The sequence below is a fragment of the Malurus melanocephalus genome, unplaced genomic scaffold, assembly GCF_030028575.1.
Source record: "Malurus melanocephalus ecotype Western Australia unplaced genomic scaffold, MMel_1.1 scaffold_172, whole genome shotgun sequence".
In the NCBI taxonomy this organism is placed as follows: Eukaryota; Metazoa; Chordata; class Aves; order Passeriformes; family Maluridae; genus Malurus; species Malurus melanocephalus.
In genome coordinates, this window is record NW_026623404.1 from 1,503,293 (window position 1) to 1,530,409 (window position 27,117).

The 27,117-nt window shown below is 39.6% G+C and overlaps 1 protein-coding gene and 1 long non-coding RNA gene across 6 annotated transcripts; both read right to left on the reverse strand.

Moving 5' to 3' along the window:
• Nucleotides 1-1,389: 1,389 nt before the first annotated feature.
• LOC130577268 (uncharacterized) lies at nt 1,390-12,843 on the reverse strand. Of its 4 annotated transcripts, none has more exons than XR_008965747.1 (4): nt 10,172-12,843; nt 8,679-9,665; nt 5,817-5,932; nt 1,390-3,368 (listed from the first exon to the last, which is right to left on the reverse strand). It is a non-coding gene; the product is annotated as an uncharacterized LOC130577268 (long non-coding RNA). The 4 variants fall into 4 exon arrangements; XR_008965749.1 differs by having other exon boundaries at nt 8,679-8,790; nt 9,554-12,843; XR_008965748.1 differs by having other exon boundaries at nt 9,554-12,843.
• A 911-nt stretch (nt 12,844-13,754) lies between these two features.
• Nucleotides 13,755-25,703, reverse strand: POGLUT3 (protein O-glucosyltransferase 3). Of its 2 annotated transcripts, none has more exons than XM_057372501.1 (8): nt 25,493-25,703; nt 20,560-20,757; nt 19,920-20,206; nt 18,905-19,121; nt 17,359-17,555; nt 16,211-16,405; nt 15,116-15,220; nt 13,755-14,263 (listed from the first exon to the last, which is right to left on the reverse strand). In XM_057372501.1, exons 1-8 carry the CDS (start codon nt 25,701-25,703, stop codon nt 14,138-14,140), a joined length of 1,536 nt encoding a protein of 511 aa, XP_057228484.1. In that variant the 3' UTR covers nt 13,755-14,137. The 2 variants fall into 2 exon arrangements, with proteins under 2 accessions (XP_057228484.1, XP_057228485.1); XM_057372502.1 differs by lacking the exon at nt 13,755-14,263 and adding an exon at nt 16,077-16,089 and having other exon boundaries at nt 15,161-15,220.
• Nucleotides 25,704-27,117: the final 1,414 nt, after the last annotated feature.

Below are 27,117 nucleotides of genomic sequence, written 5' to 3' on the forward strand. Positions count from 1 at the left end.
YTGCTTCTCCTCAGGATATACAACCATTACTTAAAGCAAAAGTGTCCTGTCATCMTTCAGTTCCAAATTACCAGTTTCACGTCATGTAAAGCATGGAAGTCAGCTTGTGGGCTCCCTGCCAGTTTCTCGCTATCCTTCTCCTCACACTATTTTCTTGGTTCTAATGGCTATAAAGGTCATACAGTGTTCTTTTTTTTTTTTTTTTTTAGTTTCAAAAGCCCTCACTGAATGGAGCTTTCAGCCTTTCCCCTTCAGAGCTTTCAGTCTCTCCCCTTCTTCACTCATTGCTTTCTGGTTTCTTTACAGCATCTGCATTACAGTTGTAGCTGAGGGGTGTTTTTGTAGTTTGTTGGTGTGAAAGAATTACTCATCATTAATTCTAGGCATGCTTGAAGCTTTTAAAGTTAAATAATGCTTTAAGAAATTGCATGTCTATAAAATAATTTTAAGAAAACTAATATGAYAGTATTAAAAATATTTCTACATTCCTACTGCATTTTACAATTACTCTTTACTAAAAATATGAATACCTCAGTGAGGAAGTGATCCAGTTGACTATACACCAAGGATTTTAATGGATTTMGTAGCTGGAGGAGGAGGCTGTTAGAACATGTTTTATATTCCTTATATAAAGTAAGTAATTTACTTTTATTGCTGGCTGTCACAATGCATTTAACATATCCACTTTATGAATAACTCATTATTTTGATATTGGTCTTCCAAGTCTCTCTATGAGGCAATTAGAATTTACTGGAAATGCTTTATCGTCCACTGARAAGAAAATTAGGGCTTCCTTATTGTGGAGTTGCTCAATTTTTTATGATCTGAAAGTGATTTATCCTTGTGGATTAATACAAACCAGCTGCTTTTCTTGAAAGATTCTTGAGGCCACTCCCATGTACTGATGTGTGGCCTTTATTTTGTACAAGACACTATTTCCTAATRCTGGAAATGTTAAATAGAAAGAAAATGCTGCAAAGGACTGTATTTACAACCATTCATGAGATTGTTTCTCTTCAAAAAGTACAGTCAGAACCAAAATAAAGTTAATTCTAAAACGTTTAAGTGCATGTGCAGTGATGTTGCAATCTTGCTTAACAAAACCACATGCCAAGAATGAAAGACAATAAAACCAGTTAAATCCTTAGGGTAATTCAAGAGTAAAGGTGAAACACTCAGAAATCTTGACTGCAACAGCTGCACATTTCAARCCATACTTTAATGGACTGCTAAGGCTTTGGGATTCTGCTGAGTGACTGCCCTGCTAACTGCTGCTGTAGAGAAGGTSCATGGCAATAAYTGCAGATRRCACTTTGCTGTGTAARGACAGTGAAGCTTTCTTCCACAKTGTCAGCCTACATGACAAGAGTACRAKCATTTACTTACTTTCTCAAAGATGAGCTYCCCTGAGTCTGGAGTGACAATCCCTGAGCTTTAGAAATGAATCCTGAATCGTGGTTGGCAGAGAKGAGTCTGGCACAAAATACCTGCCTCTCACAGCACTTTCATTGGGAGCTCTAACTTTGCACAGATTGTATGTGCATTTTTCTCTAGTAAGGTATGACAGGACTCTGCAATTCCTACCTACACAGCCTTTCCTTACTTCTTGTGARCACTTACTGAAAGGGATCATCTTAGGAAAAATAAGTAACTTTTCCACCCTGGCCTTTACACYACAATTTGAACAGAAGTCCAAGCAGTTCCTAATGCTTCATCATCCTCATTTAGAATTTAGTTGAGGTGTACTAATGACATTTTGTGCATGAGGCAAAGTTAAATAAGGAGGAAGAGGAGAAGGATAGAAACACAATAGTTATGGAAGAAAAGTTGAAATTTAGTAAAAATGCCAGACAGCTGGGCAACAAAGTAACTTCCTTCCTCAGTTTCAGGAGWGGTAGCCATAATACTTATTTAAATACCTCAAAAGCATTAGACATTTACACAGGACTGTGATTTTTTTAAGTTATTTAAACACCAGAAATCAAGAGACAATCATTTTATGCCCAAATCAAAGCAGACACACATTAAGATATTTCAAGTAAAAGAACAATTAGACATTTCATACCATTTTTCAAGTCTCCCTGCAGCACCCAAGTCAGAAGCCTACACACCACAGGCTGACTGTAGCTACCAGAGCTAGAAAGGTACTTTCCTGAGCAATTTTACAGCAGCCAGGATGTTAATTGTCCTGCAGAGATACCACTTTCTTYCTCTTTTCTACAGAGGGACCTTGAACAGCTCTGTTCCTTGCTGATGTATCTCTGCTGAGGGACCAAAGGCAGGTGGAATAAATCTGCCCWCTAAAGTCTGCCATAAGAATCGGGTTCAGCTGAAATCAACAGAAAAACYGAGTTGGAAAGAAGGCTGTGTTTTAGTAGTAGGAGTTAACCCACCACCCCCAAATCTGTGTGTCAGTAACACTGACAAGTGGTGAGCACTGCAGAGGTGGTGGATTTTAAAATCCAGTTTTATCCACCTGGACTGGCTTTGCTGAACACATTTAATGAATGCAAATGTTCTTAGTGCTTTCAGGCAGTGGCAATTTTGTGCATCCAGAAKGAACACCACAGAGAATACCCCATATGGTAAAACGGTGCTTACAGTACCTCGCCCGATTTTGATGACAGTATCTGCTGCAACACCTCTGTCTGCAAGTGGAAAGATAATAATCTGTAWTGCTTGCATCCTACAGAGAAATTAGGTCAGAAAGTACATTACTGTGAATACTCTATTTCAATTACTTGGCAGTACTTGCAGAAACAGGCTCTTGATCAGGTTTAAGCCTTTTAGCAGAGAAACTGGAAAACTTGCAAAACATAGTGAGGTTTCGAGCAGGCAGACAAAGCTGCTTAAAGAACACACCATCTACAGTCTCCCAAAAATAAGCAAAGGAAGTCAACTTGGCCTATAAATATTTTTATAATTATCAAGCAGCTTTCAAATGGCTTGTAAGAAATGAGTTCCAGTCTATCATAATTAATTCTAAAAGACAGCTACCTTCYGTGTGCTTGGTTTCTTCTGTTCTTCCTTCCCTTTAGTTTTGTTTGTCTTTACTTTGATGTTCAGCTTTGTTTTCAGTCTCACARTGCATCCGTAACTGTGGGACCCAGAAAAGACTGGGGGCAATTAAAAATAACTGTCTGGTTTATATGCTGTAATGAGCTTTATTTTACAACCCTATGCCACAATTTCTAAGCAGTGAGACAGCCAGCAATAGAACCCAACAAGCAAAATGTATCTTACTTAGCATTGCTCTCCATAACTTGCACAGCCCTTGTCTCCTGAGGCTAAATGCTCTTCACCAGAAGAGGAAGATCTGTTCTTCTAAAACCTCTGCATACTTTGTTGTAAAGAAATCTGTGTGCATCCTGTAAAGAAATGCAAATAAACAAAAAAAAAAAACAAAAAAACAGACCTCTGTAACTTAGTTGAAGAAGGCTGTGAACAGATTTTCCCATTCCAACCTTAGAGAATTTAAGAACTTGAAATGGTCTAATAAATCCTATTCATGTAAGATAAATTGAACACATTTTTAGAAGAAATAGTTTCTTTCCATATCAGAAAAAGCTAATAGTGAAAAAGCTTTTAGAGAGAAGTATGTATCAGTATAAACTACAGTCCTGCATTCACTGCATAGAAAGTGGGTTGCTATAGAGCATCTAGATCCCTAAATTAAGTTTTCCTGAAAATAATCAAYGAGTGAAACTCAGCTCTTTTTCTCCACCTTAGATTCACAGAGATACTCTGAAAAATATAGGATATCAATATCCTTTCTTTAATTCTTTTCTAGCCWTAAGTAACTCCTTGTGACCCTTGAGAAATAATTTCATCGTCTTTTTTAAGCAATAACAGAGGATATGTATAAGATTGATGAATTAGAGTCATCTGTTGGACAAGTAAGCATGCAGGACAGGTCTTTACTTCTGGAAGAATGACCTCTGCAAGTACATGACCCTGAAGAAACGAAACAGGACACGCACAGAAGGAAAAAAGCAAGAATAACAAAAGGCAAAGCACACAGGAGCAGATTTGAGTGGCTGTTCACAAGAGCTGGTCCAGAAAACAGACTTGGGTACCATRAGAGAGCAGAAAAGAGATGAGAGGTGAATCTGAGGCTGACCAGCACACCAATGAAAGTTTGGAATAATTCAGTAATCATCCTTGAGGTTGGGATACACACGCTTTCGAGCTCTTGGGCACATGGTGTGACCCTTGGGGTGTCCTGTGCAGGRCTGGCACCTGGACTCCCTGATCYCKGTGTGTCCCTTCCAACTGGCAGCTCCCATGRAGACCACAGAAAACCATCCCAGTGCCTGAACACTAAAACCACCCACATTCAGATTTCTCAGTCCATGTGTCTTTCCACAGTGCTGGTTTCCCCCTCAGCCCGACAGGCAGGTGTGAGCTGCAGCATAAGCTGGGACTCGTGTCCTGACACGACAAATGTGCTTCCCACCAGCTGGGAATGAGCACAGAAACTCGCCTTTTGCTTTGAGGATCAAGCCAGGAGGAGGGGGTGACTCACAGGGAGCTGGCACTCCTGCAGCAAGCCCTGTCTGCTCCAGGGAGTGAGTCTCGGTCATTTTTTTAAAATTTGATATTTGTTGAGTATGATACTTCTATTACTGAACAGTTCTAGAGTTTAAATTARAGTTGCATCAAGAACATTCAGGAAGGAGAGCTTTGGTGAGTATCCCCCCTGTCTGAAAATTCAATTACTTAAAGAAAAACATAAGAAGAAGGAAGTAATACCTACTGCCAACAAAGCAGATTTGGTCACTGATTTCAAYAACAGTTGAAGAGATGCAATTGAATCGCCCAATGGATCAATTTTTTAAATGGATATGTATGTCCATTTGTGTTTTAATGTAATGTCCATCATATTGGTAAGTAAGCAGAATCTCTGTTTCTTAAATCAGAGATTACCAGACYACCAAAAACACCCGTTCATTTCTGGATAGCCTGTGACCAGGTAGATATGGCAGCAGCATGTGTACTACCTTGACTTTCCTTGTCAATAATGTGAAGGCGTGAGAGATGAGATAACTATCTTATTCACACTGCTGATCCAGCCCCAGGTAACAGGAATTTTTTAATGTATCAGAGAAAGAAGAAACTTTATTTCATTTTCATTTTTTAATCCTTCYTACCATTTAGCATATTCTTCTGTATTATTTACTTTATCACAGGGAAAAAGAAAACCCTAAAGTGTTTTTTATTTTAAAATAAATATCTCATATATGGTTAGTGCTGTTAGATCAGCCATATAGATAAAGTCAGATAAATAAAAGAGGAGAATGCCTGTACTGATTAAGCCAGGAGATACTGTTTCACAAAACCTCTTGCCTTTTATATAACAAGGAGTTTCAAAATCCTTGAATGAAGAAGAGGACATAAAGCACAAGAGAAAACACACCCTAGATTTGCTGATGATATTGCAACTCAGTTTCAAAGACAAAGCCTTTGAAACAGTGATCACAAAACCATAAGAGTTATGTGAATTTTGTTTGAAAGCAGGCCCAGCTGTACTCACAAGATAACTTTTGGAACTACTCAGGCCAGTTTTAAGAGCCAGCTCTTGCCAGAGGCCTTCATCCTCATCAGTACTCCAAATTAAGATTTATTACAGAAAGCAATTACGTGTAATTTAATATTAAATTAAAATGCAAAGCTAAATCCAGACAAGTATTAGTCTGACAATATTATACAAATAGGCAGCTTTAACTATTAATACRTTATATTTTTCCATGGAAGAACAAAGAGGACCCTATAGTAAGCATTGGTTTAACTGAAAATACAGGGGCTGGTTTACTTACCATGAGTGAATTCTTCTTGATCRTGGTGCAATGCCTGGAGAGCTGTCTTGGCTCTCAGATCTCAAAATGCCAGCCAAGGGAATACCTGCTGRCTCCATGATGGGAAGGAAGCGTTCCTGTGAAGTCAAAACACTAATTTTGTAACTCATTATTTATTTGCTTGCTTGCTTTCCCAAAGAAAAATCTATCTCAGCAACAAATGAACAGCTTATTCTTCATGAACTGATGATTTTTTTCCAAGAAGAGGAGGAAGAGAAACTTTATAGGCTTTGACTCGACTCAATACACAATATTTTTGTGGGAAAGAGAGCCTTGGCTTAGTTTTATTCTGTCTTCTTTTCAGGCAACCACTTGAAGTCTTTGAGCACTATCAGATTATATTTATTTAATCAGAAAATATTTATTTCCCATGCAATTGATGAGTATGGAATATTTTAACCATTTATTAACTKGGGATAATGTAGCATAGTGATCCACTTCAAGAAGCTGAAAATTAACAAGATGGTTAATTAACACAGTTTTGCAGTAAAAGCCAAACCATTTTAAGWAAGAAGCCACATAAAATGTCTGAATTTTGTTTTACTTATTAAATTGGGTACTTAAGTGACCAGTATCATAACATGTTTTTCTCTTTTCCTATAGAATTTAAAATTTCTTTGGAATGGACCATTTTTCTCTCAGAAACAAGTAAGAGACTCCATTCTGAAATGGTGCAATCTTCAAGGGCCAATTTAATGAGTTCAGTGAGTGTTGACGTTGCCTCTGTTGCCCTGAAAATGACAATTTATCATCCACATTCATTGGGCTCTTCATATCTGGGCAGAGGTTGTTAAAATTGTACTTGATGGTGTAACCATAAGAAATAAATCTAACTGACAAGGSATAAAACTTTCATCTCCGTAGCTTTGCCAGTTATGCATAGAATTTCTGATTTGCTTTAGGTTTTCAGCTAGTCTTGACAAATGATGARCGATTTAAGGGAATTGATTTAGGGGACAAATTGTTAAGGTATCAAGTTCCTAGAAATTGGAAACTGCTTAGCTGGGTTTAGATGTCCTGTGTCCTAACCCTAAAGATATTCAAGCTAATTTTTCACTTGTCTATAAACAGTAGGTGCTTTTCCCTTAATTTTTTCATTGGATCAGGTGGCCTTCAGTACCTTATCTATTGTTATAAATCTGAATGCACTCAGCAAAAATCCAGTGCCGTTTCCCCCAMCGGGACCAGAATCTGGCCTTTCTATGTGAACAAAATTTGTATTCCCCATCAAAAGTGATTTTTTTAAATGGCCTCCTTAACAAGATAATCCATCAACAAACTGGTGACAGCTGCACCAGTAACCTAYTTAACAGATCCAGTTTGACAGCAATTACACACTGCTGCATGTCATCAAGGCAGGGTGGAACTTGGTATTAAATATAGCAAACACATTTGATAGTGCACTGTAGTTGCTTGAGAAGGTTAAAGGTAATAACTTCTGAGCAGAAGAATTGTTTGGCTTTGGGGTGACTTGGGACTGGAATGGGGAAAACCCCCACTGCATGTGAGGGTAGCTCAGTCATCATCAGATTCAAGCAAATGCTCGAGTTTGTGAATGGCACTCGGAGCTGTGTGCTCACAAAGGGCTTCCTGAAGATTTAATTTTGTCAGGTTCACAGGACAGGCATATGRTGGTAGAGGAGACCTGGAGGAGACCTCGTTCAAATTGGCATCTTATGTGTTCATATGGCCTGTTCTGAGTTGATGGGTTCACATTTTACAGGGGAAAGTCAGTTCTCCCATGTCTCTCTCCATTTTGAAATAAAAGATCCAGTTGTGAGTGTGTGTTTCTGTGACTGCAATGGAACTGTAATGAGGGAAATATATATGTAATATATATCTATCTAAACATATATGTAATAGCATTAGCCATTAATGATTCCAGTGAACAATTCACTATACATATACTATTATAATTATTCAGGAAAAAGTCACAGGTTTTCTGGATCTCTGGGAATATTTTGATTTGAGACAGTGTTTTGTCACAGGGAAATTTACCTTCCTGCAGGCAATCAGACTTTCGAAACTATTTCACAAGAAACACTCAGAATTATTCTGCATCTTATGTGTGTACTACTTGCATGTGAGTATTGCCTAATATTTACAATCGTTAGAAAGTCATAATCTACGTGATCTGTACCACCTTTAAATGCTTGAATTTTTTAAAGAGTCAAAAGGTAATTTAGTACAAATCAGGTATTTAAAATTTACACCTACATTTCAGGTTCAGTTACAGGAAGTTTGGAACCAGTGTGACAATTGGTTACCTTGTAGACACAAATAAATCTTTCAGGGAGTAGAGGAAATACCAAAGTCTAAATAATATGGAATGGTTGTAGTGTGAAAGGGCATGCTGGAGTTAGGGTTAGTCCCCATTAAAATGCCTTTGTTCCTAAGGCAGAAGAAAGCAGAATTTATTGGCAGAGACGCAGCTTCTATCAGTAACATACATTCCTGATGTTTTGTAAATAACTCACCTTGCCAAAAAGCCTAAGTAAACTTTAGGAGACTTGGCAGGAACTGAATCTCTTCTCTGTAGGATTTTGCTTGAGTGCTTATGTCAGAGGTATGTTYTCTTGATTCTTCTGTATCTCACATTTAAGCAAATAAGATCTTACTAAATAACCCAGGCTCTTACTTTCACTGTTTTGAATTATCTGATCTTAGAGATCACTATTAGCATACAGTAATACAGGATAGCCTATTCCTGAAGTATTCCTTGAAACTTATTTTGATTATAAAGCTCATGCTTTGCCTTCACTACAAAGAACACATCAAGTATCTGTAACAGGCATCTGTTTTTGAAAGAGTAACAACTTTTACCTGTAGAGTGTTTTTCTTGGTTTGGGATAGTAATGTTTCTTTTTCTCATTCATTAAATGAAATGAACTGTACTGACAAAACTATCTTCTTCCTGAAGTGAAAGCTGATGGTCCTGAACAAAAAAAAATCATTTGGAAGTAAARCCCAGTTTTCATTCTAAACTCTTTTCACTCTGAGAGCAGATTTCCATGTTAAAGTTAATAAGATGCTCAAATATCTTGCTGTTGCAAGAGTGAAAAATTCGGTGAGAGTAACATGCAAGATGAAATCAGGTGTTGGAGCTGCCTTYATAGCCTTATTACCATGGTAGCAACCATTTTGGTTTATCGTGGGTATGAGATGTCTGCAGCTGGAGTGGTGAAACAGTTTGGCTGAGCATTTTGGGAGACACAGAATATTTGAAAGTGTGGCTACTGTTGACCCAAAGACAGAAAATTATCTGCTAATGGTAAATGAGCTCTTTGAGTCACGTAAGCTACAGGGGAAGTTAAAGTCTCACAGGTACAGCTTGAACTGATCGTCTTTGGGACAGGTTCCATCCAGGATAAAGTATTTCATGGGTTCTCAGCAGGAAGGTTTTCACGTTTCACATGTCCTGGATCAGGTAGATCCTTCTGGCATTCTGTTGAGCTGTCCTGAGTCTCTCTACACTGCACTGTGAAMCTGTGGTACGGATGAGTCCTGAGTGATTTTTTTTTTAGTGTTGGGAGTGGATGGGAACAGGTCATGCTCATTCACCAGTGGCCTACAGAGTATGCTGGCATTTAATCACTTGTGTAACTTATATAATACATTAATATTCCCATTGYCTGCTTAAAATCAATTACTTTGACGTTTCATAACTGTACTCAAAATATTTTGCAATTGTCTCATACCTGTAAGGTATGTTCAGCCTCTCCAAATAGCAGGTCTTGCACTTTTCAGTCCAGGCCTGTAATGCCAAATCAATGTATCTGACTTCTGTCAAATCTTCTGTGTACTGCATGACTAGGATATATTGTGATAATATATATTAGTAATGTATAGTATTAATACATTATACATGTTAATATTAATATTATACATTWAATGTAGAATTAATATTAATATATGACTTCATAGCCTTATAAGCCAACATAAAAATATGTGCAAAACTTTTGTCAGTATTATCAAGGGAGACGTAAAMATGAATAGTGTCAAAAGTGTCAGCACAGAAAGGCTACGTTGCCTCTTGGAGACACGCAAGAGCYGGATTCATCCTTCTGCTATGTGACTAGATAAATGCTTGTTGTATGACTGAAATATAATTAATAGAATAATGAACATCTGGAGGTCACGTAGACCAAACGTCATCTCCTTGGGGACAGCAGTTTAAGATTTTTTTCCTTATCTAATTGGAATTTCCCATGATGCCACTTGTGTCTGTTGTTAGGATTTCTTCTCTTCCTAAGGCTGACCTAACCCTGCTCGCTCAGCTTTTCCTCACACACCACGTGCCCCATTCCCTTTATCACCTGGTGGTCCATGGTGGATCTGCTCCGTTGTGTCAATGTCTTTCTTGTACAGGGAGTCCMAAACTGAGTAGAGCACTCCAGCTGTGGTCTCCACCTGCCAAACAGAATAAATCAAACCTGCCTTGACCTGCTAGCCACACTCCTGCTAATTCACCTCCTGCTTATCTCTGCTCATGGGATGGGACTTAAGTCATGTGCTACATATGTCTAAAATGACTTCAAACAAACATGCAAATAATCCTCTTTCCCTTATTCTCACAGCAAAATCCAAAATTAGTGCCGTAACTGTCTGAGTATGTATTTTCTTATTAACAACTCAACACAGAAGYGCTGTACTTAAAACTCAAGTATTAGTACTCATTAAAATGCTATAAAAGATTCTAGTGGTTAAATCCTGTAATATATTAAAATATAAAATCTTGCACTTCATCACTGCCCTTACAGAGAAAACTTTTGTGTAACTGCAGTACTAAAGGAGCTGATAATATCGTAGGTTTATATAATGCTTCTATTCTTTATTATAATTTCTTTGCAAGCTTCTCAAACGTGCTCCAACAGGTGTCTTCCCTGTCAGCTCTCCTCCCTAACTAAATAATTTACTTTGTAATGTAATAAATGTCGGGCGTATGCTTCCCAGCATGGATGCTTAAATCTAACATTCCATCAGACAAGCTTTGATTACAGGGTTTCTTTAATTATGAATCTACAAGGCGGGCCAGGCACAATTCTGTCATGAAACCAGAATACTGGTGATCTTGAGGTAAATCTCAAAAAAYACAGTCTAAAATAGATATGAAACTGTATTTCCTTTGTGTTCAACAGATCAGAATTTACTAGCTCTCACTTCAAGCTGAAATTGAGGTTGGGTGTTTCCAAATGTGGGTGCCTAAATAAATTAGGACACACATATGACATAACAYAAAAGCAGTGTTCACTGTATGAAGCTACTGTAAAGGTTACAGGAATCTGAAAATAAAGAACTTTACATAAAGGCTCTGCCTGATCAACGTTTCTGAAAGTCAGACACCTTCTCTGCAGGTTAGTGTGTTTGAAAACTTTGTCCTTGGGCTTTAGGACATGCTGTTTCAAGCAAATAAACCTGTCTCTGTCATCAATAGTAAGTCACTGATGAAAACAGGACAGGTTTTACTCTCTGTATTTAAAAACTGGAATTACTATAGCAAAATTTTTCAAAATTACCAGCACCAAGAGATTTTTACAYCTTTGAACAGGTGCTGTTCAAGAACTACCACAGAATAATGCAAAGTCTAATCTAAGTATGCCACTTAAAAATTCTATTTTATATATGCATTACACTTCACTCGAAACAACAGGTTTTACTCAATATTTAGCAATTCCTGTAACACACCAGGCCAAAGGGTCTCATCCTCTCATCAAACTCAAAACAGATCTGCCATATTTCTGGCCTGGTGGGGCAATAGTTACGATTGTTCTTCATTGCAATTTAAATTGCATATAATAGCACCAATGGAAATAACAGAGATTTTGCCTTACCTTATGTTATCTTTGGAGGACCTGTAGTTATAAATTGAAACAGATTTTCTCAAATTACTATGGACTTGTACTAAAAATTCCACCATTTCTCTACTATTTTTTAATTATGGCAAGAAGATTAATGTAGTAATATTTTTCAGGTATTTCTTGTCTGTAAGATATAAAAGTATCTGTAAGGCACTCTGTTGACAAACTAGTCTTTGCTTTGAAGTGACACTTATTACAAAGGCAGGAAGTTTTTTTTGGCTAAGAATTGTTTAAGAAAGGAGGGATAAAATTTTCACATTTACTTATATCCATAATTTAAAATTTTATCTGATTCTTCTTTCATTTTAAAAGACTTCTSTTTCAAGCCAGGCAAGTTTTACTACACAGATATTTTCAAAGAACCATACAGTGTGTGCCATGACTCCTCCTATTCTCTCCCATTTAAAAAATACAAATGGATCACTTTTGGACTCTTGATTTGAAATATGTGGAAAACTTTGCTGTTCAACCATCTRTTATGCTTAATTACCTTTGCTGAGCACACCACCCCCATAAATACTGGTGCATATAAAAAGCACATGGTATAATGGGTAACATCACAAAGTGAGATCATATAACACAGTAAAAATGACTGTACACATAGAAGGAAAGAGGAGCCTATACTCAGTTTTAAGTGTCAGCTTCAGCARTGGAACCCTATTACTGAATTTTGATGTAGAAAATTTTATGTCAGATGAATTGAACATATATTTATAGGCTGAAATTCTGGGACTGACTGTCATGCTAAATAAGAATACAACCATTATACATATGTATGTTAGATCCAGAACAAAGAGGATTGTGGGTAGAGCAGCACGATACAGGTTTTTTCTTATCTGGCATAATGCAATAAATGACCGATGGACAGTTGCATTAATCTCTTTACAAACCTGAAGTTCTTTCGATATTTAKCACACTGAAAAATCTRTCCTTCCYTCCCATTCTAATGCACAAATTTTAYGCAACTTGCAGCACAGAACCAAGAATGAAACCTGCTTGAGGTGTAGAGCACTAAGCTTTGTGCATCAAATCAGACAAGTCCACTGTCTAAGGTACCTCCTTTCTTTTCAGTGTGGGGAGAATTTGGTACCCACGAAAGTTTTTATCTGACCTGTACTGAGCCGGGAGCTGCTCAGTAGGCTTCATTAGGCCTCATTAGGCCTTCACCAGGCTTCATTAACCACGGTGAAAACACAGAGGACAGAAATGGGTGCTTGTGGGCATTGGTCTCAGTATTGGTGTCTCTTTCTAGGACTACTTATATATTTTGAAGTAGACAAACTTGGGTAAAAATTTGGAGTCACATCCAGGGTTGTTCTTCCTCCCCACCCAAAGGCACAGTTTATCAATACAAAGGTATTACCAGCTCCTTGTGGTTTTGYGAATTTTGCACTGTTCACTTTATGGCTGCACATGAACTTCAGTGGAAGCCCTGAAGACCTCTTGTCCAGTCTGGAGCTAAGGCACTCTCTGGAAAATGGCTTTGAATCAAACTGAGGACAACCAGCTTCCCARTTGCTTCACAGGGACTCTAACCCCTAGTCTATTACCTAAAATTTAAACCTAGGGGTCTAAAACTCTGCTAAAAAATTTCAGATTTCCAGTAGCCTAGAATACTGTAGATGGCATTGCTGAACTGAGACACCAGTGTTTCCCACGGCCTGAAATTCCCAATTCCTTTCGTGGATTTGTGCCTACCTTCACAGATACGGTCACTAGCAGGGAACAGGTCTTCAGAGCGGTGAACTGGCACTCAAAACACTGTGATTGTGATAGTTAAAGAGTCTGTTTTAAAGCAGAATTTAATTCTGCTAACTCACGGCCAAGAGGTTTATAAACATATTATTCTAATCTCTCTCCCTCCTCTTCATTTTTCTCTAAAACTGATGAGTATCGTACCATGTTATCTGTTCTGTTACCTGCCGCAGGCCAAGTAATCTGAAAACACAACCAGATCTGGTATCTGTAAATATCAAATATTCATTCTGTCTAGTTACAAAATTGTTTTGTATACAAGAAACAATCTAACATTGAGGTAAACTKTATGAAGAAATTGTAACACTGTTTTAATGTATCACAAATGCTCCACTGATTCATGGCMAGATCTTTTGTGGTTCCTCATAAAACTTGGGTAAATAGGTCCCATCTGAAACRCGAGCAGCTCTGTGCTCTTTTTCCTGATGATCCAGTACATCAAAAAACTCCCCCAGACGCTCCCCACTGCAGGCTCAGTATCTGTCTGGTGGTGGTCATGGAGCCAAAATTGTGGGAACCAGCATTGTAGATCAGAGTGAACATGAAAAAGGGTATGAAAATACAAGAATACATAACTAAGAATGTCTGCTAGTGCATAAGTGTCTTAGATTTCACAGCTTAATTCCTATTCCTGCATTTTAAATGGGTGATTTCCTCCATCCAGTACAGTTACAGATCTTCCCTTAAAGGCTTTTTCCTGTGGCAACTGCACACCGAGTCCATGTCATCAGGCTGAGGTACAAGTTCCATTCCATCCCGTATTTCAGGTTTGCTGGCTTGGCGTTCAGCATATTTCTGAAATATGTAAACAACACTTAAGAATGCTATAAGCACCAACATATAATTCCCGCAGMAGAATTTCCCTCCTCCCTTCCACGCAGAAGCCTGCCTTTATCCAGGCTCCTTATGTCATTGTTTACAAAATCTGCACAAGGTGTCTTTGTACCACACCTAATAATGGGCTACATTGCCTCTGAAAACCTCCTTTCATGTTTTTGTCTATTATTATGGTAACTTGAACACTGTCATTATTTAAGCCTAGCCACTTCACGCAGATAATGCATAAAAATGTCATTTTTGTAGAGTGAACAGTTCCAAGCTTTGTGTCACCCCGCAGCTGCTGAAGCTGACATCTAACTGCACAGCAGATAAGGAAAAAGAAATCCAGACTTACAGAGAGGAAAAATTTCTTACACTAGACATTTGAATTTTCCAGGGAAGAAATGACTGCTGGGCCTGTTTCACCCCCTACCACTCTACTAATCACTTCTGGACGTTCTTTTCCATRTATTCATTGTTTTGTGGTAGAAGTAGCTCATTACGTAAGTGTGAGAAGTATGTAAGGAAAAATGAAGAAAATGGGATATACAGATTATCTCCTACAGAGATTRGAAACCAAATACCAAGTGACAACTACAACAGAGTTGATGGGGGCAAAAAAAAGCTGCCTATTTGGTAAAACAGCTATTATGTCAGGTTCCTTCTTTAATGAAGAAGCAGGGTTTAGCAAAGCTCTTCACACTGATCTCCTGTGAATAACAGGTACCATGTCTGCTATTGATCTATGTAAGGACCCCATATGATATCTGTAGCATCAACAGCAGGAGCAGYTGGGGGGAATGTAATGAAGTGATCTCTTGTACTAACCTGGAGCACTTTGTAATAGTAGCAGTAAAATGTGTGAGGCTGAAGTAATTCTCTTGCTGTTAACTGTCCTTCTTTAGCAATTTGTCTTGCTTTCTCATCATTTTCCTGGAAAATTCAGATGAAACAAATGGATAACAGAGCAATCAGTGAGCTACTGAAAACCTGGCTAGCATTATAAGTTTTATTCGATGGGCTATTCAAATATTACAGGTAGATTGCAAAGGCATGGTTAAAAACGCAGATTTGTTTAAAAATACTGGATTGCTTTTATTGTCACTACTGGTATGTTAGGGCWATCAATAACAGCTTTCATGACTAASAGTACAATCCTGAAAACTCATGTGAATACTGCTCTACGGTTTCGTCCAAGCCACAATCCTCTTCAAAATAAGGTCTGATTCTCCCAGACATACCTAGTTTTACAGAAGACAAATCTACAGCTGTTCTTCTCCCCCATGCAATGGAATTCCATGTCTTCCTTTTAAAAATATTGAATTTATGTACTTATTCCCAAGCATTTTAGGTTTAGATTTCAGAGCTTCTAGTATTCTCCTCTGACTCCTTAGGCAGAACTACAGTACTCTCAGAAGAAAAAGTGCTCCTGTGTTTTTTAACCTAACACTGTTTAAAGCACAAATGGTGTTTTCAATCACACAGTTATATCCAYTTGCTTACAGGATTCYAGCCTCTCATTCTGAGCATGTTACWGAGCAGCAATTTTTCGTACATTCAAACAGAACATGCAGTAACTTCTGCTCTAGAGCCTAAAAAAGCTCTTGGATTAATTAAGTAGTATCTAGGAATCTGGTTGTTTCTTTCACCATTACCTTAGTAATCTAAGGCTCTGACTCATGAACTTTTCTGCCCATACCTAAAATGGACTCTGAAGTATTGCCCTAAATAGAGATGGTTACTTCAATTAAGGCCTCCCCACCTTATGTGAACAACAGAATGTACTTAATTTATTACAGGATCTTGAAAGAGTTCATGCAAAATATGTATGTGGAAACACAAAATACAAAAGAAGAGACTAGTAAGAGAAATTATTTACATGTTTGTTYACCTCTTTGAACTTGAATCAGTAATGGAACTTACCTTAGCCCATTTTATTTTCTCTAGCAAGTCCTCTAAGTTTCTCTTCACTGGAACATAATGTTTCCAAGGTTTTAATCCAATATAGAAGTGTTCATAGTACTGGGAATCTTGCTTCAATACCAGGCTGTCACCCAGCAAGAGGTATGGGAACCTGTAAGCTGCTACGGTGCCATCTACATTCACTTGGTATTTGTACTGTAGTGTGAAGAGAGGGAAAAAAAGGCGAAATGTTTTGTATCAGAATGGGAAAACTGACAGTGTAAAATACTACTTTAACAGGCAAGATGTAATCATGTTTATTAATTTTCATCTTCAAATTTGTTTTTAATATTAAGCAGGTGTAGTTTCATGGTCTTCTGGATAGCATAATGGAAAAAGGATTTGTTTTCAACCCCAGGTTGACAGTCAAGAACCTTTGTGTCACATGAACTGCCTGATGGGTATCCTATTGAAGTGTCCTGGGATAGTGCAAGGGCTACAGTGAGGAAGATCTATACTTAAATTTAAAAAAGGAAATTTATTCTGATTTAAAATCRTATCATTTTGTAGAATAATCTGAAGTATATTATTAAATAAAATAATCTAAAACATTACACTAGAAGTAAMCATGAATGTACTGCTTTGGCAGATGTTCTTGGCAGTTACAGCATTTCTGATACATCAGTCTCTGGAAYAGAATTTCAATTGCTATATATTACAATTGCTTTATATAGGACTTCATCCCATTTATTTTTTATACCTCTATTGCAGTGGAATTTGTGTGTTAAAGTACATTACTCATCCATTTTTCTCATTTTTTACTACAGGGATTTTTTCTGACATCCATAATGTACTTGCAACGGATACAAGTTGTGTCCATTGTTTTCATTTTTACCCCAAATAAAAGAAACCCTGATGGTGAGAAATCAATTTTTCAATCTATTAAAAAATAAAAAATACGCCTAGATGTCTCTTAAAGGTCTTTCTTTACAAGTGTGTCACATTAGGAYATGGATTACAGGTGGTTTATCTACCCTGCATGGACCCGGGCTCCCAGAAGAGTGTAATTGTTCTGTTTACTGAAAAGAATTAACACAAGTAAGCCTTGCCTTTTCAGTTGGGAAGAACTTGACAGCAAAATTAATCCAAAACTGTAATTTGCTTGTTACCTTAAAGAAGTCAAAGAAGCCCATCAGCTGAGCCTTCCCCAGCTCTTTTTCTTTTTCTCTGAAGAAGAAATATCCTGTTATTCCAGCATCCAATAGTTGTGGATTTTCCTTGGATAACTTGACAAGATGGAGACGTTCCTCTCGGCTGTCTCGACCTCTGAATAAAGCCCGCTCAGTTTTGTTTTCCCAGATGGGACCTATGAGCAGTGAGTGGTAAGGTAAAAGCAAAGAGCAGTGAAATGTTCAGGATTTGTTTAATGCAAATAAGGAACTTGGTTTGACAGTGGCATTACACTCAGAGACATGGCAAGACAGGCATGGCTTCCCATAATCACTGATGAATCATGGGGTTGAACTCCCAATTCTGGTTTGAATTTTGGGATGAGAAACTGAGCCACTCATAAAAGGAAATCAGAGAATTGCTTTTCCACTCTACARTTTTGTATTTAAGTAACTTCAACTATCGTGAAAGGAACACAAGGGATTGTAATAAAATACGTAAGGAAAATACCAACAATTAAAGTAATTCTTCATCCATAAAGCCTGCCACAATAACCAAATGTCCTTAGCAAAATTCACTTCTGTAACCCAGYAATTTAGTCAGGTCCTTGTGAAATCACTCAATGATGCCTTAAAACAGAAATTAAATGATGATGTTGTCTCCTCTAGATACATAGCAAGAGCCTGGAAGACTTAACCTCTGCTTACTAATGGCTTTTAAAAACATTAAATATGTCCTTCCTCACCTTTCTGCTGAAAATTCCCCTAAAGGACCCACKAAGTGGAGTATTCTCTTATTCTCTCCTAATTGGAAAAGCAGCTGTACTAAATCAGTAAACACACAATGCCTCTAATTGATAGTTTAATTAAAATATTTAATTTTAAAAACTAATAAAGAGAAACTGAGAACTAATTAAATAAAAATAAATAATTTCTCACTCAAGTTTTACTCCTTAGGTATTGCTTATGGCATWTGTTTGATCCCTAAGTATTCATTAATTTCCTGGGGGGAGGAAGACACCTGTCAGCAAAGCTGACTCTTCTCTCTAAGCCAGAAAAACAAGTCAAGAGATCCCGCTCCAAGGTATTGTTTATACAGTGTTTTCTCATTTGAAAGAGGCTGCAGCACAGTATCATCTTACTTCTTCAGGATTCATATGCATTTTTTGCAAGCAGAACACTGGGCCACAATACAGTCAGGAAAAGGGTTACTATTTGATTAGAAGAAACAGATTTGAGTCCTTCACTGAGGAGAAAGGCCTTTTAATTATATTTAGTTTTCTTTTGCTGGGTCACAGTAGGTATCTTCTGGACCCCTTTAAGTTAAAATTCACATGTGTAAACTGGACTTCTTAAATTTTGGTTCTAAATTACACTCCTTAGTGGCAGGGTTGCAAAGTGTTTGCAATCTGCGAAGACTAAGCTTCTGGTATTAAGGGATCTCCTAGAGCACTCTGAACTGAAGACTCAAACACGTTATTTGAATGCAACTTGCTTCTTTGATGGAAATCACAAACTTTTCTTAAATCCACGATCTCTGATTCACCTGTATTTCCTTGAATGGAGAGSAGATCATTAGTGACTCCACGCAGGGTTTCCAGAGTTGAGTGGGTTACATCATAGGTYGGAAGGACGATATCTCTGGAATCCACAGAGCCACACCAGGAGATGACAGGCACAGGACCAGGCGTGTCATTAGCTTTCCGATACTCCACTGGCCAGTCTCCAACATTAAGATAAAAYTCCACATCAGGAAGACGAACCTAAATGCATACCCAAGAAAGGGTAACAACACCAAGAGAGAAGCTGTTTGTAACTCTTAAATACACTCCTCAGTTCTCTCATGTCATGCAGACCCAGCACAGCAACTGGATAGTTACACATTTAGCTGTGCTTAAGGTATGAATTCCAAGTTTCTTCCCAGCAAGTGAGAATGAAAGGAACACCCAGAAGCCAGGAAACAGTTTGCAATCAGGCCTTAGCCCCTGCAGCTTTCTGAGCATTTTCATTACTGACAAGGTCAGGCCCCACATATTACCCCTATCACACAGTGCTGTCTTGATGGAAAAACAAGGATCAAATCTTACTGAAGATACAACAAGTGCAGGACTGCCATATTTAAAGATGCTTAGCCTGGAGAAGAGATGACTGAGAGGGGATCTTATCAGTGYTTTCAAATATCTTTAGGGTGGGTATCAAGACGAATGGGGCCAGACTCTTCCCAGTGGTGCTCAGAGACACGACAGGGCGAAACAGGCCGACATTTCAACACAGGAAGAGCATTTATCTGAATATGAGGAAAACCTTCCTTACTGTGAGGATGACAGAGCCATGGAACAGACTGCCCAGACAGGCTGTGGATATTCAAAACCCACCCTGGAGGTGATCCTGTGCAACCTGTTCTGGGTGAACCTGCTTTGGCAGGGGAGTCAGATTAGATGTTCTYCAGAAGTCCCTTCCCACCCCAACCACTTTGTGATTCTGTGATACTGCCTTAATAGTCTGACACCATCCAAACTGATCCCTTTCTGGCCAGTGGCAGGAACATTAAAAACTGATACCTTTCTGGCCAGTGACAGGAACATTTCATCGGAGAACATCTTGAAGTCTGTGTACTTCCCTAAGGAGCGGCGGTAGATGCGATTATTGAGAATAGTGTAATGGACAATAGCACCTCTTGTCTGGCTAAACTTTGCTGRGATTTCCTTAAGCATTCGCTGCAGGTCAATGGTGGGAAATGAARTGAAGTCCTCTGTAATCTGAGGTTCTTGGGATGGGCAGGACATAACGTCCTGCCAGGCCTCAGGGTCTTCTTCAGGACAGTCACAATATTCATGATAAACTGGGTCTGTGGAAACAAAGCACCCAGAGTCTACATCTGTGATTCTACAGTTGTCATAATTTATACATTACACTGGCTTGACATTTTCACTTCCATGTTTCTAAAGTTTTCCTGGGAAATCGTCCTTCCTATAATTTCTGGGATTTAGCAGTGTAACTGAGGAAACAGCAGCATTCTTCTCTTTTCATAAATCCTAGACTTTGTGTTATCAGGGTGAAACTATTCTGCTAAATGAAGCTCCATTGCTGTGAACCTGCCAAGCACACAGAACTGTTTGAGCTGTCCACAGCCCAGGTACTGCAGTGTCAAACACAGCCTAATTCAGAACTTTGACACATTATATCAAAAAATMACCTTACCTTTCAAAATGTAAGGTGATTGAGCCACATGCTGATCACCATAGAGTATCTCGATTTTTAAGCCTTTTGTGACACTTCCATACATCCGATACCTCATGAGAAATGTACCATCATTTCTATCCAAAGGCCGAGGGGTGTAAATTCTGGTGGCTTCTTTTGGAGAAAGTGCTTTAATTATCACTTTAAATTGTGTTCTCCCTGGGAAGAGGAAAATAAAAACAGATAAAAGCATTCTAAGCTATTAGAATCACATCTAGTAAATAAGACTAAACTCTACTGGGTTAAGATAATGGAATTTAATTTACTTTTTCACTACAATTTTTTAATTATACCAAGCTGGTAAAACAAATTTTCAGTAGTCAAATATCATCCTACCAAATTTTCTTGGTCATCACATACCTCTAAATGGAAAACCTGCAGGTGGAGATAAAATGTTCAATATCTGACTAAGGATAGAAGGAAAGCCTAACATTCCTTTGAAGCTAAGATTAGGTTTAATACTAAGTTTTCAAGTTAGTGCTCTGCAGAACAGCAATTTCCTCTAGAGTAAGACAGATAGCAAACCAAGTTAAAGTAACAGGAGGAAAGAATACTTGCCAGCTTGTGGAAAGGCAGTTGCAGCATGCAGGAGTCACACAGAAATTGTTCAGTTTTGCGCTGCTGACTGTCTGGCACATTTAAAGTCCCAGCTACTGAAAAGCAGGGATAAGAAAATGAGAGTAGAGRTGTGCCCTGGACATCTGCCTAACCTGTGCTTAAAGACCACCATAATTTCATCATTAATGCACTAAGATTTTTTAACTGGATATGGAATAATTTATGGAGAATATGGGTATGCATAAACATAAATCTGTTATCTTCTTTAATTCTATCACRAGTGGTCATTGTCAATTTTATTTGTAAAAAGAAAGGGGGGGCCAAATTATTCACAAAGTGTAACAGTCTAAATACTGTGAAATGTATACAAATACAGTGAATGTTACCACCAAGTAGTATATAAAAATAAATGAAACTGAAAAAATTCAGATAAAACCAAGATGTGACTAAAATTTGAATGTCCAACAGCACTAAATGATTGAGATGTTACAGTTAATTCTATACTTTGCATCCACAGATAAATGCACTTATGTGGAAGGTACCAGTCTTAATCATCAGTCACATCTTCCTCAGATCACTGGATCTTGAAATTGGATTAAAGTCAATTACTGTGCAAGAGTACTCAGATTAAATGACTCTCYTTAATGAATGAACATCTCTGCCTCGAAATGTCACTGTCAGTCGCAATCACCCTTCTTAACTTGCTTCAAAGTAGCTGACTTTAACCAAGTACCCTCTCCCTATGACTCTCATCTAGTATTATTTGGATGAAGAAGTATTCAAACCCAGAGCATGTCATGAAGATCAGAGAGAAAAAGTTTTCTGTTGGGATCATGTCTTTGTCCCTTTATACCCATTTTATTAAACAGCATTTTCATGGAGTACAGAGATTTCCCACTGGAGTGGGAAAAAGTAAGTTTTCAGTTGTCATAAAAATGAGTGAATATTGAGAAATCACAAGTCAAATACTACTGAATTTCATATCCTTGTCCTTATCTACAGGAAATAACTATGTGTGTCTCTTTCCCTGCTGGTGTAAGTCCTGCTCTGGACATGAGCAGCCTTGGATCTACCCAAAGGATGTATTAATTTTAGTTGGTGATACTTCAGATGCAGGAACAATCTGATAAGGGAAATCACCCATAACAAAGCCCTTTGAGGGAAAAACTCCGCTGAAAGGGAAGGGGAAGAAAAAGGAGACTGAGTTATTTCATGTAAGTACAAGTAATTCACTGGAGGCAAAAAGATTTTGTTTATGATTTACAACATTCATTCTGTAATGGGGCCAGGGCCTCTTAAGTTCTACCACAGTATTTAATTGTAACAACTTTTTGCTGATTTTAATTTTTTTTTTTATTGGAAGAAGTTACCATTGCACTTTCACTCATGTTTTTTGTTTCTCTCAGTCTAAAGGAATTATAAAAGAAAAATATGTCCCTGTTCAATCAGCACCACTCGTATTTATCTGTTACCCTGAAAACRCATAAACACAACTGGGACAGAATTTTAAGTAAAAAATAATTTCTCAGTACTGAAAAGAGACTAAAATATGGACACGGTCAAAATGGGATACTTTGAGAAATCCAGATAATGACATTTGCTTTATGCATTTCTTTTCCTYGTGTGCAGCTTGCAAAAGAGGGACTCCATGCATGGAGGAACAAGTGCAGGGAAGAAATGCAGGGAAAGAGGGAAAAGTTAACAAGATATTGATTTAGGCCAGTTTCTAGAGAAGAACAAAAAACCTAGTCACCCTATTTCTGACACATATGCTGAAGAGAAACTGAAAGATCTGAAAAGAAGATTTTCTTCAACTGTATTACAAAAATCATTGCTGGTTAATTTTGCAGATGGAAATTTCAAAAGCAATGGAGTCACTGAAGAGGCATTTGGATTATCAGCATATCCTTTAAGAGAGGAGGATGCAAGARCTTATATCCAGGAACAAACAAATACAGGTCTTGTGTGTGACCATCACAAAAGCCCAGGGATCACAGACAACCAAAGACTCAAAGGGAGGTCCTGCAGCTATGAAGGAGAGTGAACCAAGATGCAGAATTCTGCTTAGCAGCACTGGAACAAGAACTGGAGGAAGCAKGCCCTGCTCTTTGAAAGCATTCTGTGAAACCTGCAAGAATACCTGAGAGGCCTTGAAAAATATTTGTTAGCAGAGTATGCAGATCATGTGAGCAACATGTAACAGCAGATTTTATCACCWTGCATATAAAGACAGTTGGCAGTTGTTAAACCCAGGGGAAAACCTTCCAGACAAGGATAAGGTGTATCCAAGTATCCAAAGAAAAAAAATGCATTTACACTAATAGAAAGTTCTGTATTTTCAGCAGGGATTTTTTTAATCTTTGAAATAATTTTTCTGGGGAAAGAATGAATTCTGCATCATTTGACATCTTCTTACAAAGGCAGGTCAAAGAGTTACAGCCTCTGGGCTGACATTACAGTGTGATGTCCAATGGTGCATAGCAAATCTGGTGAACAGACTGGACATTCAGAAAACAAATCTGCATTTTAAATCTACTAATGATGCCATACAAGTTTCATAATGGATCCCAGTAAGTAGTGACTGATTTGACTGAAATTGTAATGCACACAAAACACCATTTAATAGATTTGGACAAATTTTACAAACGTGAAGCCTTAACTGTAGCTCTTCTGCTATGATCACAGCATTCCTGTTTTGCAATGGAGGTGAATATGTGGATTTTTTGCTATCTCATTAGGGATCTTTTGAGACATATTTAGTTTATATTGGAAAGCARTGCCTGAATAAATATTGTTAATTTTAATTCTAAATGATAAAATTTGAACATTTAAAATCATTCAAGAACAGAAGTTTATAGCCAGGGTTTCTACGAATTCATTAAACAGTGCTCATGCACTGGAATATGATCAACTCTACTGCTAATTTTTAAAAGGAGCCTTTGCACCCTCCTAAACAATTCTTGGCATGGGACAGCAGTCAGCACAGGTTGAGCCAATAGCTCTTCCCTGTCAAAAGTATGCATACTCTGACTGGAGGCCATAGCAGGTCATGGGATGAATGGAGATCACTCCATGCCAGATGGCAATGGGACCTGGAAATTTTCCTGGGACACTGAATTTATTAACATAAATATGAACACACATGAACTCACTGAGATCAAAACTAGGTTCTCAGTACCCATATCCTACCAGTTTGTCTTGCAGGATTTAAACTAGCACGAGAACCCAACTGAACTTCACACCTTTTCACCTTTAGCAACCTGTTGTTTGAACCCAAGGCTCTACCTGTGTGGCTGATACCAGCCTCCACTTTGCTGGCAGTGAGGGTGCAGTTGCATTCTTAACTGCAATTACAAAACTGCATCCAGCTGACATCCAATCCAGCACCAAGCTGCAACAGCAGCAGTGGTTCTGACAGACTGAAGACATACCCTGGATAATATATAACTACTCTTTGATTCTGCAAGCAGCAGCTTTCTAACAAGACATGAAGARGCCGTGCATACTTGGTATCTGCCCTCTCAGTGTCATCGCTGTGAACAGTAAATAATACACAGACAGCAAAGCAGCTTCTACCCTAYATAAATTAGCAACAGATGATTTCCTCTGGGGCTGTCTCAGAGTTATCTTGATTATGGAATGTGTGACACAAAAGTAATTTTGATTCCACATTTAAACTATTAATACAGAGTGTGCGGAGTTAACTTGCAGCAGCAAACAACTGACTGGCATCAAATCATTGGCCTGCGAGAACAAACCCAGTTCCCACCCTCAGGAGAAGTGTCATGGGATGGTTTGTGCTTGTGCTGAGTAAACAACAGATGAAAATTACTCCTTAACGGAGCAGCAGTATGATAACAGAACCCAGAGGGCTCTGCTGACCGAGACAGAAGTTTTAAGTAACTAGTGTGTGCGGCATTAGAAACGATTGCGTTACCACTTTCCAGCGGTGTACTGGGATTTTAAGTCCACTAGCTCCAGAAGCACTGGTACATTTCGAGCTTGCTGGTTCTTTGCTGTAAATTCCACACTGTTTGTAGCAGGCTGCTGGTGAGAGAAGGGGCACTGGGCAGGACCAGAAGAAAGGARGCTCTGACCATGTGCTTCGCTCGCCATCGGACCTTGCGTGTCCCGGCCCGTGCGGGACCAGGCGCGGGGGCACCCCGGGAACAGCGATGGCACAGCGACTGCACGAAACGGGGAAAGGAAGGAAGGAAGGAAGCAAGGAGGAGGGGAAGAGGGGAAGGGTGTGCAGCTCGGGTCACCTCCTGCGGTAAAATCGCAGCCCGGGGCAAGGTTTCCACCCCACGCCCGTGCCCGAGCACACGAACGGTACCTGGAGGGGAGCGGGAGAAGTTGCGTCCGGCMGCGCTGACCGCCTGGATGTAGAAATACCGCACGGGCAGGGTGACCCCCGCGTCCAGCCCGGGGCCCCACGCCAGGCTCCGCTCGGCGCTCACGGGCTCCTCCGGCTCCGCCGRCAGCAGCAGCGGCCCCGCGGCGCCCAGGAAAAACACCAGCAGCAGCGGCAGCCCGCGGCCCCCCATCGCCCCTCCGGCCCCCACCGAGCTCCGCCGTGCCCGCTCGGATGGGGCCCGGGCCTCCTCCGGCCCTGCGCTCCCCGCCCGCTCCCCGCCCCGCGGGGCGGCCCGACGGGGMCGGGGCTGGGGCTGGGGCCGGGCAGAGCCGGAGGGAGGCGCGGGGAGGAACGGGCTGTTCTCCGGCGCCTGAAYCCGGCGCTGCCTTTCCTCCTCCTCCGGGCCGTGCCGCGATGTCCCCAGGATGTGGCGGGGTGACAGGCTGCCCCAGCCCAGACCGTGTGCGCCAGGACCGTGCCCTGCCCGCGGGGCTCAGGCTCGGGAGCGGTTCGAAGCCGTGCTCTGCCCGAGAACCGCGGAAAATACAGCAAAGCAGCGGTGAGAGCGARGAGCGGGCTCGGATCCGCTGGTCTGCGCTTGCCTGTCCCGAGAGGTTTTTCTTCCCTGACTATGGATGGGCGCTTTGCGGGACGCGCTACAGAACAGATGATCGGGGGCTGTGTCGCCCTCCCCCCACCCCCAGAATAATGTTACCTGTGGTTTAGGATACAACTCAGACGGCAACTGAGCAGCTGGCCTGGAATTTAAAGAGGAAAACAATCCGCTATTCTATAGGTTATTGTTACTGCCTTGTGTCAGCTGAAGATCAGAGATTGCTGTAAAAGGAAAAAATCCAAACCCTAAAATAATTTAAAATTCCTCTCTGTTTCTAGGATTTCCCATAGCAACTGTATTTAAAGCGAAGGACAGAGCAGGAACCCCGTTAGGACACACWGAAACACTGCTCCCTGTCCCGGAGAGGACGTTCAGGCACGCAGCCATGCCCAGGTGCTCCTGAGCCCTGTGGGTGAGATGCTGCAGGTAGCCTTCCTCAGGGCTGTGATGCTTTGGATGGGGAAAAAGGGATCACAGTATTATCCTCTAGAAAATGTAACAATTACAAAAAGTAATTTCATGGATTTAAAATGTTGGAGTACAAGTAAAGAGGGTAAAACACCAACGATTTGTTTCCTAAGGTTGTTTTGTCGTTTTTATGATTTGCTGCTACTAGGAAGTATTTCAGGGTATCAGGAGATGGGAGGGTTTACAAGGCTATCGGAGAATTAAATCAAGCTTCCGGGCTAGTCTGGACTTTCACATGCAAAGCAATGAGAGCACAAATGAATTCCACCTGGTTTTGAATAACATGAACTTCAAGTCTCTGTGCATACAGACCGTGAAAAACAGGTTCTTTGAAAGAGGAATTATCAAGTCTGTTTTCCTCCTTGCTTTTGTCTTGAGTCTTCTCAATTCCCTCACCTCAGATAGCCACAGATCTCCACCAACATTCCACGTGTGATACTCCCAGCAGGTGAGAGAAAACTTGTATAGTGTTGCAGGGTACAGGGCAGGGCTGAGGTCAGGTGGGGACATCAATCTGAAG